We start from the raw sequence: 17,408 nt of genomic DNA on the forward strand, positions 1-17,408 counted from the left end.
AATTTCATTCATTTGTAGTACCATGTTTGTTGGCAGGTGCTTCGAAGATCTCTGCCAGTGTTTTTTCTCCTAAAATACTTAAAAAGTTGCACACTCAAGTTTCTGTCCTTTGATACTGCATATTCACAGTTCATTGGGCTACTGCTGATACCCAACAGGGACAAGAGCACTCGCAAAGTGTATGATACAAATACAAGGGTCTCCTCAATCTGAAGACACCACATTTATAAAATGATATCAAATTTCATTTAGTGCCAAGACACTTCCCTTCCACTGTGGTGCTTACTTTTCCTTGTGTCCTGTCTGCTTGGCATCTATGGGTCTCTGCTTTGGACAACTAGTGCCCCTGCTTTCTTGATGCCCTAAGCACATGCTTACCTTGCTATTGGGTAATATTTCCCTGGTACCAAAGAATATTCATTAGTTCTGATGTTCATTTTTGTCCCTTCCCCACTCTACACTCCACTCAGCTATGAGCAGAAGAGGATTCATGGGAAGATATGGAATAAAAACATCCTGATTCAAAGTAAGACCCACAGCTCAACTGGACTGGACCGAAAGCAAAGAAGTTTCCTGGACAAACTGAATGCTTCGAGCGTCAGAGAGCAAGGGCGGGATTTGGGGACTATGGCTTAAGGGGACTTCTAAGTCAATTGGCATTATAAACTCTATTATGAAAACATTCTGCATCCCACTTTGAAGTGTGGCATCTGGGGTCTTAAATGCTAACAAGCGGCCATCTAAGATGCATCAATTGGTCTCAACCCATCTGGATCAAAGGAGAATGAAGAACACCAAGGTCACACAATAACTATGAGCCCAAGAGACAGAAAGGGCCACATGAACGGGAGACTTACATCATCCTGAGACCAGAAGAACTAGTTGGTGCCCGGCCACAACCGATGACTGCCCTGACAGGGAACACAACAGAGAACCCCTGAGGGAGCAGGAGAACAGTGGGATGCAGACCCCAAATTCTCATAAAAAGACCAGACTTAATGGTCTACCTGAGACTAGAAGAATCCCGGCGGTCATGGTCCCCAAACCTTCTCTTGGCCCAGGACAGGAACCATTCCTGAACACTACTCATCACACATGGAAGGGACTGGACAATGGGCTGGAGAGAGATGCTGATGAAGAGTGAGCTACTTGTATCAGGTGAGAATGTGTTGGCATCTCCTGTTTGGAGGGGAGATGGGAGGGTAGAGAGGGTTAGAAACTGACAAAACGGTCACAAAACGAGAGACTGGAAGGAGGGAGCGGGCTGACTTATTAGGGGGAGAGTAGATGGGAGTATGTAGTAAGGTGTATATAAGCTTATATGTGACAGACTGACTTGATTTGTAAACTTTCTCTTAAAGCACAATAAAAATTAAAAAAAAGAAACAACAAAGTAAGACACAGCAGCTTTTTCCTACTGGACAAAAAAAGAGGATAAGGAGTTGGTCAAAATAAAACTTAAAAATAATCTTTAAAAAGAGAATTGAGAAGAACTCAGATGAATTAGGGCACATAGAAGTTCCTATGAATACATGGGAAACATTTAGTTTCTAATTTAGGAAATTAATTGTTATTAATTTGTAATTTTTTTAACTATCCCTTTGTTGAATTAGATTTCTTATTTGTTTTTCTGTAGTTGCTTAAAGTAAGCTTTTTAATAAAAGTGGGCTTTTTTTTGTAGGTTGGAAGCTAGGAAAGAAGCTGTATTGATCAAATTATCTTTTGCATCCCTCCCAATGCTCCTCTAAACACCATCCAGGAAGTCCAGAGACATGGAGATACAGAACTACAGCAGCACCACTTCAGGTTTCATCATTCTGGGCCTCTCCTCCAACCCTCAGCTGCAGAAGCCTCTCTTTGCCATCTTCCTCACCATGTACCTGGTCACCGTGGTAGGCAATGTGCTTATCATCCTACCCATACATTTTGACTCCAGGCTCCATACTCCTATGTACTTTTTCCTCAGCAACTTGTCCTTCATGGATATCTGCTTCATAACGGTCGTTGTGCCCAAGATGCTGGTGAACTTACTATCACAGACAAAGATTATCTCCTACGTGGGCTGCCTGGTCCAGATGTACTTATTCATAGCCTTTGTGAATACTGACAGCTACCTGCTGGCATCCATGGCCATAGACCGACTGGTGGCTATTTGCGACCCCTTCCATTATGATGTGGTCATGAACCCATGGCGTTGTCTTCTCATGTTACTGGGTTCTTGCACCATATCTCACCTGCACGCCTTGCTCCGTGTGCTGCTCATGTCTCACCTGTCTTTCTGTGCCTCCCATGTCATTCAGCACTTTTTTTGTGACACCCAACCTGTGCTAAAGCTGTCCTGCTCTGACACCTCCTCCAGCCAGATTGTGGTCATGACTGAGACCCTGGCTGTCATTGTGACACCTTTCTTGTGCATACTCTTCTCCTACATGCGGATAATCATCACTGTTCTCAGAATCCCCTCTGCATCTGGGAAGTGGAAGGCCTTCTCTACCTGTGGCTCCCACCTCACTGTAGTAGCTCTGTTCTATGGGAGTGTCATCTATGTTTATTTTAGGCCCCTGTCCATGTACTCAGCAGTGAAGGACCGAGTAGCCACAGTTACATACACGGTGGTGACACCCATGTTGAATCCTTTCATCTACAGCCTGAGGAACAAGGATATGAAGAGAGGTTTGGGAAAGTTAAGGGACAGAATTCACTCATAGAAGAACAAAATGATAGAATGTCAAAATTAGGAAACGACCTAACAGGTTATCCTTCCCTATTGCCTATTTTCAGCATGGTATCCAGAGATGTAATGAGAAGTGGTGTTGGATAGCAGTAAGAACACTGGCCTGGGAGTCAGAACACTTGTTTATCTATGTGCATAATTAAATATATGTTCATACCCAGGCTAGGAATCCAGATTGCAGGAAAACAATTGACACCGTATAGTAAAATAAGGCTATCCCTCAAATAATTCTTCTATAAAACTGACTACAGCCAGTACTAAAGAAATTATAATGTCCTATTAGTGCCAAAAAGAAGAATAAATTGCTTGGGTTTGGTAGAGAACTCAGAAAAAAAATTCTTGGAGCAAGATACCTAAGATCATCCTGAAAGACAGACTAGATTTTGAGAGATGAAGATACAAGGAATGAAGAAATTGGCTGAACATTTGAAATAGTGGAAACCACATACACAGGTAGAAGCAATAAGTGTTGAAATATATTTAAGGAACTGTGAAAAGCCCTGTGAGGCTATAGTCTTCTGAACAATTTGATAACAGTGAGAACAAGGTTGGCAAGATTAAAGCATCTACAAAGCAGACTTGCCCCCGCCCGCCACTTCCCCACCACAATGTGACGACAGTGTGCATTCTCACTACCTGTCTCCTTTGCCCCTTCATTATGCCTTTCTCCAGATGGCTAGTGCACTCACTAACCTGCCCTTTATATCCTAGAAAGAGCAATGTATAAGTCAAGATGGGCTAGGTTATGCTGTGGAAACAAACAATCTCAAAACCTTAGGATTTTAAAACCAAAGGTTTACTTCTCATTGCATGTCCATATCAGAACAGTGTGAGAGTGCTGATCATTTTAGACATTTGAGGACCTAAACTGATGGAGCAGCCACCATACTAAACATTACTCATAAATCTGTCAGAAGCTAAGGAAGACTCTTGAAGATTTTACACTGACAATTAAATATTCTGGTTCAGAGTGCTCCGTACCACTTGTGCCCACAACTTACTCTTTTCAATAAGCCTCATGACCCCACCCAACCACAAGGGAGCCAGGAATTAAAATCCAAACATGCTTATAAGGGGGAGGGCCAGAAATATTTTGTGAACAGCACTAATGACTGTTACATAACTCAAATGAGACAAATACATCAGTGTAAATTAGTTGCTTCATCATTCCTTGAAGAAGTATGTTATTGTCAATATCAATAGTATTGTAAGGTTAATACTCTTTTTGAATGTATTTTGTCTCAGTTATGTCATCAAGTTCTCACAACCATCAACCTTTCTGGGTTGCAATCTTATTAGTGACAGAACCTGAAGTTGAACCTAAGTCTACTGGCCTTAAATATATGTCAAAAAGTGTATGGTGGTCTAATGGAATACAGGGACACCTAAGATCTAACATCAGTGTTACTGCCTTTGTTGTCAGTGTCTCCTCTAATTATCAAGAAGCAACCCGCAAGCCAAGAAACAAATCTAATTAGCAGTAGCCTCCAAGTTGGTAAAGGCACACACAACGTTCAACATTGTCTCCAAACAATAATTTAGTTTTGGGGGGGACTGGCTTAGAATATTTGTACACTTTCCACTTTTTTTGTTTATATGTCATAGCTATCTCATGCCTAATTAAATACAATAAACGATGTGAGGAATGTCCAGGCCAGGCATACATTAAATGAACAAATTTGTTAATTACATCTTCTGGTAACTTGTAAAGCTAATTAAGTCCTCTGATCCCAAGAAACCTGTGACCAAAGTTCTTTTTAGTTCTGCCATCATGTAGCTCACTTCTGCCATCAGCCCAGAGTTCTTTTTCTCAATAAAGCATTATTGTTTTTGTTGTTAGGTGCCATCGAGATGGTTCTAACTCATAGTGACCTATGTACAACAGAAAGAAACTCTGCCCAGTCCTGTGCCTCCCCACAGTCGTAGCTATATTTGTCCCCACTGTTGCAGCCACTATGTCAATCCATCTTTTTCAGAATCTTCTTCTTTTTCACTGACCCTCTACTTTACCAAGCATGAAGTCATTCTCCGGGGTCTAAGAAATCAAGATCCTGTAGATATTCCCAAAAGCTGAAACTAAATGGAGTTCTAGATAACAAGTGACCATGACATAGCACACTGAAGTGAAAGAGTTCCCATTCTGGCCTTAGGTCAGTCTTATACTTCTCAGCCAGAGCTAGAATGTCATGTGTCTATCAGAATATGTGACCATTTCCCACAAGATATTTGGTTACCCTTCAGAATGAGTGAGCTCCAATAGGCAAGAGCTATCTGGAGACTTCAGTAAATAAGAGCTTTGATATACAGACAAGAAATTCCAGAAGTTACCCTGGGAAGTTGCCATTAAGCATTGGTAAGAAAAAAGTAAACCCTTTCTGAAGGTGAATCTAATCAGAAGAAGGGTCTAAGCATCCAATAATCTCATTGAGTACAATCCCACACCAAGAAAAATAAACAAACTGCTGTAAATAGATCCCAGTTGTTCATGAAGGCATTTAGGCACACATTCCATATCCTCCTCCTATTCCTTACTGTCCTTTTTCTTCTGTTGCTCCAGGTGAATAGAGACCGATTGCTGTGTCTTGGATGGCTGCTTACAAGCTTTTAAGACCCAGGCACTACTCAGCAAAATAGGAGGTAGAATAAAAGCACAAAACAAGTTATTAAGCCAACTCACTAGGATGCAGCATGAAACCAAAACATTAACCCTACAACTAGAACAAATAGAAAGAAAGCAGCAAAAGAAGCCCTCAGGCACCAGAAAAAAGGAAATAATAATGATTAAAGCAGAAATAAATGAAGTAGAGAATAGAAAAACAATTAAGAGTCAACAAGACCAAAAGTTGATTCTTTGAAAATATCAACAAAATTGTCAAACCTTTGACCAAACTGACAAAAGAAAATCAGGGGAGAAAGGAAATAACCTGAATAAAAAGTGAGATTTGTGACATCACAACAGACCCAAATGAAATAAAAAGAATCATAACAGAATACTAAGAAAAACTGAACTCCAATAAATTTCAAAAACTACAGGAAATGAACAAATCTCTAGAAACACACCACCTACCTAAACTAACACACACACACACAAAAAATACAAACCAAGGTAGAAAACTAAATAAACCCATAACAAAAGAAGAAATTGAAGAGGTGATTAAAAAAAAAAAAATCCCAATAAAAAAAAGGCCTGGCCCAGATGGCTTCACTGGAGAATTCTACCAAACTTTCAGAAAAGAGTTAACACCAATACTACTAAAGGTATTTCAGAGCATAGAAAAGGAAGGAATGCTCCCGAACCCATGCTATGAAGCCGGCATAACTCTGATACCAAAGCCAGGCAAAGACATCACAAAAAAAAGAAAATTACAGACAAATATCCTTATGAATACAGACACAAAAATCCTCAACAAAATTCTAGCCAATAGAATTCAACATCATATCAAAAAAAAAAAATTAATCTTCAACAAGCAGAATTCATACCAGGTACACAGGGAGAGTTCAACATTATAGAATCAATCAAAAAGTAACCCATCATATAAATAAAACAAAAGATAAGACCCACATGATTTCATCAATCAATGCGGAAAAGGTATTTGACAAAATCCAATACCCATTCCTGACAAAAACGTTCATCAAAATAAGAACAGAAATGAAATTCCTCCACATAATAAAGAGCATTTATGCAAAGCCAACAGCCAACATCATTCTAAATGGAAAGTGTCAGAAAGCATTCCCCTTGAGAACAGGAATCAGATAAGGATGCCCTTTCTATTATCACTCTTATTCAACATTGTGTTGGAGGTCCTATTCAGAGCAATAAGGCAACAAAAAGAAATAAAGCACATTCAAATTGATAAGGAAGAATTAAAGTATTCTTATTTGCAGATTACATGATCTCATACACAGAAAACACCAAAGAATCCACAAGAAAACTACTGGAACTAATAGAAGAGGTTAGCAAAGTATCAGGATACAAGATTAACATACAAAAATTGCTGGATTCCTCTATACCAACAAAAAGAGCTTCGAAACGAAATCACCAAATCAATACCATTTACAATAGCCCCCAAGAAAATAAAGTGCCTAGGAATAAATTTAACCAGAAATGCAAAAGAACTATACAAAGAAAACAACAAAACACTACAGCAAGAAACCAAGATAGACCTACATAAGTGGAAAAACATACCATGCTCAGGGATAGGAAAACTCAACATCGTGAAAATGTCAATTCTGAAAGCAATCTACAAATACAATGCAATCATAATCCAAATTCCAATGGCATCTTTTAATGAGTCAGAGAAACAAGTCACCAAATTTATCTGGAAAGGAAAGAGTCTCCTGATAAGCACAGCATTATTGAAGAAGAACAAAGTGGGAGGTCTCTCGCTGACTGATTTTAGAACCTATTATACCTCCATGGTAGTCAAAACAAGCCTGTTACTGTTAACAACAGACACATAGACCAATGGAACAGAATTGAGAGCCTGATATAAATTCATCCACTTATGAGCAGCTGAGACTTGACAAAGACCTAAAGTCTCTTAAATGGGGAAAAGACAGTCTCTTTAACAAATGATGCTGGCATAACTGATATCCATCTGCAAAAAAATGAAACAGGATCCATACTTCATATCATACACAAAAACTAACTCAAAATGGATCAAAGACCTAAATATAAAATCTAAAACAATAAAGATCATGGAAGAAAAAATAGGGACAATGTTAGGAGCCCTAATACATGCCATAAATAGTATACAAACCATTACTAACAATGCACAAACACCAGAAGAGAAGCTAGATAACCAGGAGCTCCTAAAAATCAAACACTCATACTCATCAAAAGATTTCACCAAAAGAGTAAAAATAGAACCTGCAGCCTGGGCAAAAATTTTTTACTACAAAAAATCCTATCAGCCTCTAATTGCTAAAATCTACAAGATACAGCAATACCTCAACAACAAAAAGACAAATAACCCAATTAAAAAATGGGCAAAGATATGAGCAGGCACTTCACCAAAGAAGACATTTAGGCAGCCAAAACACACATGAGGAAATGTTCACTGTCATTAACCATTAGATAAATGCATATCAAAACTAAAATGAGATAGCATCTCACCCCAATGAAGCTGGTGCTAATCCAAAAAACACAAAATAACAAATGTTGAAGAGGTTGTGGAGAGATTGGAACTCTTATGTACTGCTGGTGGGAATGTAAAATGGTACAGCCACTTTGGAAAACAATATGGTGCTTTCTTAAAAAGCTAGAAATAGAAATACCATATGATCCAGCAAGCTCACTTCTAGGAATATACCCAAGAAGAATCACAGCCTTCTCAGAAATAGACATATGCATACCCATGTTCACTGCAGCAGTATTCAGAATAGCAAAAAGATGGAAACAACCTAAATCCCCATCAACAGATGAATGGATAAGCAAATTATGGTACATACACACAATGGAATATTATGCAACGATAAAGAACAATGTTGAGTCCGTGAAACATCTGACAAAATGGATGAATCTGGAGGGTATCATGCTAAGTAAAATTAGTCAGTCACAAAAGGACAAATATCGTATGAGACCATTACCATAAAAACTCAAGAACAGGTTTAAACACAGAAAAAAAAGCATTCTTTGATGGTTATGGGGGTGGAATTACTAACTAGATAGTAGATGAAGGGCAACTTCCCTAAAGGGAAGGACAACACACGATATAGAGGAAGTCAGGACAACTGCACCAAAACAAAAGGAAAGAAGTTTTCCTAGACACTCCAAACACTTTGAGAGACAGAGTAGCTGGGACTGGGGACTGGGGACCATAATTTAGGGAGATATGTAGATCAATTGGCATAACATAGCTTATAAAGAAAATGTTCTACAGCCCACCTAGGCGACTAACATCTGGGGTTTCAAAAGCTTGAGGCTGTGGGACTAAAAAATGTAGTCATTGATCTTTCATATGGAGAGAAAGTCAATGTGAGATAAAGAAATAAAAGATTGGTTTAAACTTAAAAAAAAAATAGGGGTAAATATTAAGGTAACCACAAAGGAAATCAACAACCGTACACATCAAAATAAAAAACAAGAAAAACATAAAGACTCAGAAAATACAAAAATGAAAAAGATGAAAAGAAAATATGTAAAGAAAAACAACTCATCACAGAAAATTAAGTGGAGCAAAGAAATTGTCAACAACACAAACAAAAGACATCAAAATGACAGCACTAAACTCATACCTATCCACAATTATACTGAATGTAAATGGACTAAATGCACCAATAAAGAGACAGAGAGTGGCAGAATGGATAAAAAACAAGATCCATCTGTGTGCTGCCTACAAGAGGCACACCTTAGACTTATAGACACAAACAAACAAAAATTCAAAGGACGGAAAAAATATATCAAGCAAACAGTAATTAAAAAAGAGCAAGAGTGGCAACATTAATTTCTGACAAGATACACTTTAAAGTAAAATCCACCACAAAGGATAAGTAAGGACACTATAAAAGGGTCAATACATCAGGAGGACATAACTGTAATAAATATTTATGAGCTCAGTGACAGGGCTCCAAAATACATAAAACAAACTCTAACAGCATTGAAAAGAGAGATAGACAGCTCCACGATAATAGGAGATTTCAACACACCACTTTCAGTGAAGGACAGAACTTCCAGAAAGAAGCTCAATAAAGACAAGGAAAATCTAAAGGCCACAATCAACCAGCTTGACCTCATAGACATACACAGAACAGTCCACCCAACAGCAGCCAAGCATACTTTCTTTTCCAATGCACATGGAACAATTTCCAGAATAGAAGGCATATTAAGCCATAAGCAAGCTTTAACAGAATTCAAAGCAATGAAATATTACAAAGCATCTTTTCTGATCATAATGATCATAATGAATGATTGATCATAATCATTGATTAACAGCAGAAATCAATAACAGAAAAAGCAAAGAAAAAAAGTCAAACACATGGAAGCTGAATGACACCTTGCCCAGAAACTACTGGGTTATAAAAGAAATTAAAGACATAATAAAGAAATTCACAAAATCAAATAAGAATGAAAACACACCCTAACAGAACCTTTGGAACACAGCTAAAGCAGTGCTCAGTCAATTTATAGCAATAAACACACACATCCAAAAAGAAGAAAGGGCCAAAATTGAAGCATTAACCCTACAATTTGAACAGAGAGTAGCAAAAGAAGCAAAATAATAAGTGAAAAAAAAGCAAATAATGAAAATTAGATCAGAGTTAAATGAAATAGACAATAGAAAAAGAAAGAGTTAACGAGACCAAAACCTGGTTATTTGAAAAGATTAAGAAAATTGATAAACCATTGGCCAAACTGACAAAAGAAAAACAGGGGAGAAAGCAAATAACCCAAATAGGAAGTGAGATGGGTGATATCACAACAGATCTAACTGAAATTAAAAGAATCATAACGAATACTATGAAAAATTGTACTCTAACAAATTTGAAAGCCTAGACAAATTTCTAGAAACACACCACCTACCTAAACACAAACAGGTAGAACAACTAAATAAACCTATAACAAGAGATTGAAAAGTTTATTTTAAAAATCCCAGCAAAAAAAAGCCCTGGCCCTGACGGCTTCACTGGAGAACGCTACCAAACTTTCAAAGAAGAGGTAACACCACTACTACTAAAGGTATTTCAGAGCATAGAAAAGGAAGGAATACTCTCAAACTCATTCTATGAAGCCAGCATATCCCTGATACCAAAACCAGGTAAAGACACCACAAAAAAAAGAAAATTATAGACCAATATCCCTCATAAACTTAGACGCAAAAATCCTTAACAAAATTCTAACCAATAGAATTCAACAACGTATCAAAAAAATAATTCACCATGACCAAGTGGGATTCATGCCAGGTACTCATGGATGGTTCAACATTAGAAAAATGATCAATATAACCCATCACATAAATAAAACAAAAGACAAGAACCACATGATCTTATGAACTGATGCAGAAAAGGCATTTGACAAAGTCCAAAACCCTTTCATTATAAAAACTCTTAGCAAAATAGGAATAGAAGGGAAATTCCTCAGCATAATAAAGGGCTTTTACACAAAGCCAACATCATCCTAAATGGAGAGAATCTGAAAGCATTCCCCTTGAGAACAGGAACCAGACAAGAATTCCCTTTATCGCCACTCTTATTCAACATTATGCTGGAGGTCCTAGCCAGAGCAATTAGGCAAGAAAAAGAAATAAAGGGCATCCCAGTTGGTAATGAAGAAGTAAAAGTATCTCTATTTGCAGATGAAATGATCTTATACACAGAAAACCCTAAAGAATGCACAAAAACACTACTGGAACTAATAGAAGAGTTCAGCACAGTGTCAGGATATAAGATTAACATAAAAAATCAATTGGGTTCCTCGACATCGTTAAAGAGAATGTCAAAGAGGAAATCACCAAATCAGTACCATTCACAATAGCTCCCAAGAAGACAAAATGCTTAGAAATAAATCTAACCAGAGACCTAAAAGACCTATACAAAGAAAACTACAAGACACTACTGCAAAAAACCAAAAGAGACCTACATAAGTGGAAAGGCATACCTTGCTCATGGATAGGAAGACTCAACATTGTGAAAATGTCCATTCCACTCGAAGCAATCTATAGATACAATGCAATCCTGATCCAAGTTCCAATAGCATTTTTTAACAAGATGGAGAAACAAATCACCAACTTCATATGGAAAGGGAAGAGACCCCCAGATAAGTAAAGCATTACTGAAGAAGAAGAACAAAATGGAGGCCTCACACTACCTGATTTTAGAAACTATTATACCACTAAGGTAGTCAAAACGGCCTGGTACTGGTACAACAACAGATACACATACCAATGAAACAGAATTAAAGAATCCACTTACGAGCAGCTGATATTTGACAAAGGCCCAAAGCCCATTAATTGGGGAAAAGACAGCCTCTTTAACAAATGGTGCTGGCATAACTGGATATGCATTTGCAAAAAAATGAAATAAGACCCATACCTCACACCATGCACATTCAAAATGAGTCAAAGACCTAAATATAAGATTTAAATGATAAAAATCATAGAAGAAAAAATAGAGGCAATGCTAGGAGCCCTAATATATGGCATAAACAGTATACAAAACATTATGAACAACGAACAAGCACCAGAAAAGAAACCAGATAACTGGGAGCTCCTAAACATCAAACACTTATGCTCATCCAAAGACTTCACCAAAAGAGTAAAAAGACAACCTACGGACTGGGAAAATTTTTTGGCTATGACAAATTCAATCAGTGTCCAATCTCTAAAATCTACAATATACTGCAAAACCTCAACAACAAGAAGACAACCCAGTTAAAAAATGGTCAAAAGATATGAACAGGTGCTTCACCAAAGAAGACATTCAGGCAGCTAACAGTTACATGATGAAATGTTCACGATCATTAGCCATTAATTAGAGAAATGCAAATAAAAACTATAATGAGATTCCATCTCACCCCAGTGAGGCTGGCACTAATCCAAAAAACACAAAATAACAAATGTTGGAGAGGTTGTGGAGAGATTGGAACACTTCTACACTGCTGGTGGAAATGTCAAATGGTACATCCAGTTTGGAAATCGATTTGGAGCTTCCTTAAAAAGCTAGAAATAGAACTACCATACGATCCAGCAATCCCACTCCTTGAAATATATCCTAGAGAAATAAGAGCCATCACATGAACAGATATATGCACACCCATGTTCACTGCAGCACTGTTCACAATAGCAAAAAGATGGAAACAACCTAGATGCCCATCAATGAATGAATGGATAAACAAATTATGGTATATTCACACAATGGAATACTATGTAACAGTAGAGAACCACAATAAATCCTCGAAACATCTCATAACATAGATAAATCTGGAAGGCATTATGTTGAGTGAAATTAGTCAGTCGCAAAAGGGCAAATGTTATATAAGACCACTATTATAAGAATTCAAGAAAAGGTTTAAACACAGAAGAAAACATCCTTTGATGGTTATGAGGGTGGGGAGGGAGCGAGAGGGGTATTCACTAACTAGATAGTAGACAAGAATTATTTTAGGTGAAGGGAGGGACAACACACAATATAGGGGAAGTCAGCATAACTAGACTAAACCAAAAGCAAAGAAGTTTCCTGAATAAGACCAAACACTTTGAGGAACAGAGTAGCAGGGGCAGGGGTCTGGGGAGCATGGTTTCAGGGGACATCTAGATCAGTTGGTTTAACAAAGTTTATTAAGAAAATGTTCTGCATCCCACTGTGGTGAGTGGCATCTGGGGTTTTAAAAGCTAGCGAGTGGGCATCGGAGATGCATCAATAGGCCCCAACCCACCTGAAGCAAAGGAGAATGAAGAACACCAAAGACACAAGGAAAATGAGCCCAAGATTCAGAAAGGGCCACATAAACCAGAGTCTGCAGCAGCCTGAGACCAGAAGAACTAGATGGTGCCTGGCTACATTCTGTTAGCCCAGAACTGAAAACATTCCCAAAGCCAACTCTTCAGACAAAGATTAGACTGGACTGTAAGACATAAAATGATACTGATAAGGAATGTGCTTCTTTGCTCAAGCAGACACATGGGAGTAAGCGGGCAGCTCCCGTCCGGAGGCGAGACGAGAAGGTAGAGGGGGACAGGAGCTGGTAGAATGGACACAGGGAATACAGGGTAGAGAGAAGTGTGCTGTCACGTTATAGGGAGAACACTAGGGCCACATAACACTGTGTGTATAAGTTTTTGTATGAGGAACTGACTTGAATTTTAAACTTTACTTAAAGCACAATTTAAAAAAAAAAAAGGAGAAATGGAGACTATGATAAGGCAAATGAGGCAACATTGTGAAAATGGGTAAATCTGGATTTTAAAAACGGCAATTTCTTGTACTATTTTTGCAACTTCCCTGTATGTTTGAAATGATATCAAAATTTAAAAGATACCAAAAGAAAAAGAAAAAAAAAGCTTGTGAGTGGCCATCTAAGATACATCTATTGGTCTCATCCCACTTGAAGCAAAGGAGAATGAAGAAAACCATAGACACAAAGAAAATACTAGCCTGAAGGTCTAAAGGACCAAATGAACCAGAGACTTCACCAGCCTGAGACCTGAAGAACCAGACGGTGCCCTGCTACTACTAATGACTGCCCTGAAAGGGAACACAACAGACAGTCTCGGACAGAGCAGGAGGAAAACGTAGAACAGAATTCAAATTCATGTAACAAGACCAGACTTAATGGTCTGCCAGAGACTGGAGGAAGCCTCAAAACTACGGCCCTTGGACACTCTGTTAACCCATAACTGAAATATTTCCAGAAGCCCACTCTCTAGACAGGACTGTAAAACAAAAAATAATGCATGTGACGAACTTACTTCTTAATTTAAGCAGATGTACGAGATCAAATGGGCAGCTCCTGTCCAAAAGCAGAATGAGAAGGCAGGAAGGGACAGAAATGGGACAAATGGACACAGGGAATCCAGAGTGGAAAGGCGAAGGGTCTATCACATTGTGAGGATTGCAGCCAATGTCACAAAACAGTATGTGTATAAATTTTTGAATGAGAAATTAACTTGAGCTGTAAACGTTCATGAAAAGCACAATAAAAAAAGCATTAAACACATTAAAAAGTTCCATCTTGTATCATAAAAAAAAAGAAAACCAGAAGCTTTTATGATTTCCCTGAAAATTTTTTAAAAAAACATTTTCCTTTTTTGTTGTGTCATAGGGCTGAGATTTCTAAAAATACACACCCAGAGATTTACCCTAGGATGACTGAATTATAATGCAAATTGAATTCATAGCTTTGCCACTTATATTAACGTTAGAGCATTGCTTTGGAAAGAGTGATTCCCTGAGAACTGGAATGGGGACATTTCAGTTGGTTACCATCAATGTGATTACCTGAAAGCCTCAAGTGCCATTGAACCTCCTTGGCCAGTGCCTTAGTTTCCTAGGCTGCCATAGGAAAATAGTACAAAGTGGGTGGTTGTAAAGAACAGAAATTTATTGTCTCTGAGTTCTGGAAATTGTAAGTCTGAATTCAGGGTGTTAGCAGAGCTAGCTATTCCTTCTCTCTCTGTCTCTCTCTCTCTGGCAACTCTAGGGGTTGACAGAATTGGGGAAAGATCATTCCTTGTCCATTTCAGCATCTGGTAGCCTCAGGCATTACTTGGTGTTCCTTGGCTTACAGACAGATCTTCACGTGATATCTTCCTCCTGTGTGTAGCCCTGTCTTCATAGACATCACCAGCCATATAGAATTAGAACTCACCCTACTCCAGTTTGACCCCCAGTATGACTTAAACTGACAATATCGTCAACGAAAGACCCAGTTAGGGATTAGGACTTCAATGTATTTTTGGGGAGATACAATTTAATCCATAACTGCCAGCACACTCAGTCCTTTCTCCTCTCTCTAAGGTAAAGTTACCGTCCCTTTCCCCAGGGTAAAGGCCTTCCTTCTGGCTCTAAAAGGTTATAATAACTTGTCCTGAAGCAATAAACTTGCAGGAGAATGCCGACTCTCCTCAATACCAACTTTTATCAATCTTCATTGGCTCTAGGCCTATAACTAGACTCAAATCATGGCAGAACTTGGGGAGAAGAACCAAGTCTGCCCTGAGAGATGCCACACACACACACACACACACACACGGCAACTTCATATGCACAGAGTAGAATGGCTCTCCATAGAGTTTACAGGTTTGTGACCTTTTGGAAGTCATCCCCAGGCCTTTCTTCTGAGGCACCTCTGGGTAAGTCTAAACTACTACCTTTCGGTTAGTAGTAGAGCACTTAACCATTAGCACCATGCAGGGCTTCCCCCAACGATAACAAGCCACCAACTGTCTGAGATCCAAAGACTTGGGACGTATTTGGATATACTTGTTGTTTTGCTGTATTTTTAATTTACAAAAATCATCTTGTGTTACAGATTCCATTTATTTCCTTACTTTTTCACTCAGATTATGTTTTCAAAATCTAACAATGTTGCTGTAACTCTAATCAGTTGTCGCTCCCACCATTTGCCTTTATTCTCCCTTTCACATTTTATAAACAAAGGGAAAGTGAAATCTCATTGTTTATTTTTTTAATTCTCTGATAACCATTGAATTTGAGCATCTCTTCATATGCTTGTTAGTGTTGGGCTGTCTTGAACGTTTCTCTACTGGTGGCCTTATATTTTTCTTGCTAGTGTGAAAGTGATGATTGCGTATTCTAGACATTAGTACCGTACCTGTTAGACCTTGCATATATCATCTCCCAGCCTTTACAATGTCTGCTTGGTTTATTCATAATTATGCAATCAAATTATTTTTGCCTTTGGCTTTTTTAAGCTTTAGAAGCCTTCATTACGAAGTTCTTTCTCTTCTTGTTCACAGATATTCTTCTACTGTTAATTTTATTAACTTTATAGTTTCTTGTATCACATGTAAGTCCATAATTCATCTAGATTTCCCTGTTAAATATGATGTTAGATAACAATTCTCTTTGATTATACTCAATATACTGAGCCAGTTTTCCCAACACTACCAAACACTCCACCCTTTCACCTTTTGGTTTTTAGTGCCATAATTTTCATATATTAAATTCTTGTATTAAAGTGGTCTCTCTTTCACCTATCTAGGCTGTTCCCTTCCTCTTCTGCCTGTTCTTGAATGAAAACCAAACTGTTTCTATCCCTGTGGACTTTTTCGTATTTTTAATATCTGATAAGACAAAACTAAAACCAAAACCCACTGCCATTGAGTCAATTCCAACTCAGAGCAACCCTATAGAACAGAGTAGAAATGCCCTATAGAATTTCCAAGGTGGTAAATCCTTACAGAAGCCGACTGCCACATTTTTCTCCTGCAGAGAAGCTGGTGGGTTGGAATCACTGACTTTTTGGTTAGGAGCCAAGCACTTTAACCACTGTGTCACCAGGGCTCCTCTAATGGAGACAAGTGCCCTCTTTTTACTCTTCATTTTCAACTTTTACTTAGTTATGTCTGAACCTTTATTGTTACATGTGAATTTGAGAAAAGTTTGTCAAGAACTTCAAAAAACTCCACAGATATTTTGATTGAGATGGAATTAAATTTATAGATTAATATGAGAAATTACATTTTTGTAATATTACTTCATTCCATCCAAGTACATAGAATTTCTTTCCATTTATTCTCATCATCTTATTTGATCTTCATTGGAGTTTAAAATGTTTCCACATGGTAGTTTTGTGTATTCTAAGATAAATTAATTCTTAAAGCTTTAGAGTGTTTGTTGCAACTATGAATGATGTGTTTTTATCATTGCATGTTCTACAAGGTTATTGCTAATTTAGAGAAATGCTAATCATTTTTATAAATTCATACTGTATCCAAAAACCTGGCTGGTTCTAACTTTATGTTCTAACTCTATGGTACATTGTTTCTGGATTTGCTTCATTTCACCTGAATCCCTCTTTTGGTAGCTAGATGACTAGTGAATCAATTACTGCCAGCTTGGGACCTTGGCTATTCTCCTTGCTCTTGCCTTTTTGTGGGATAAGGGGCCAGATTCTGAACCTGAGTACTTTGTTACTCATAGCTCTCACAGTTGTTTTCCAGGATGCTGCGTCTTCTCATATTTCCATTGCCCACACTTCCACTCCTCTGTCACT

General features: G+C 38.1%; 1 protein-coding gene across 1 annotated transcript; it reads left to right on the forward strand.

Annotated features, from left to right (window-relative positions):
* The first annotated feature begins 1,673 nt into the window (after nt 1–1,673).
* LOC126082984 (olfactory receptor 1L4-like) lies at nt 1,674–2,708 on the forward strand. Its single transcript, XM_049896210.1, has one exon. It carries the CDS (start codon nt 1,773–1,775, stop codon nt 2,706–2,708), a length of 936 nt encoding a protein of 311 aa, XP_049752167.1. The 5' UTR covers nt 1,674–1,772.
* Nucleotides 2,709–17,408: the final 14,700 nt, after the last annotated feature.

Source organism: Elephas maximus, chromosome 9, assembly GCF_024166365.1.
Source record: "Elephas maximus indicus isolate mEleMax1 chromosome 9, mEleMax1 primary haplotype, whole genome shotgun sequence".
Lineage (NCBI taxonomy): Eukaryota > Metazoa > Chordata > Mammalia > Proboscidea > Elephantidae > Elephas > Elephas maximus.

Coding starts and splice junctions, on each gene's coding strand:
- LOC126082984 (XM_049896210.1), top strand. CDS start 1,773: ATGGAGATACAGAACTACAGCAGCACCACTTCAGGTTTCATCATTCTG.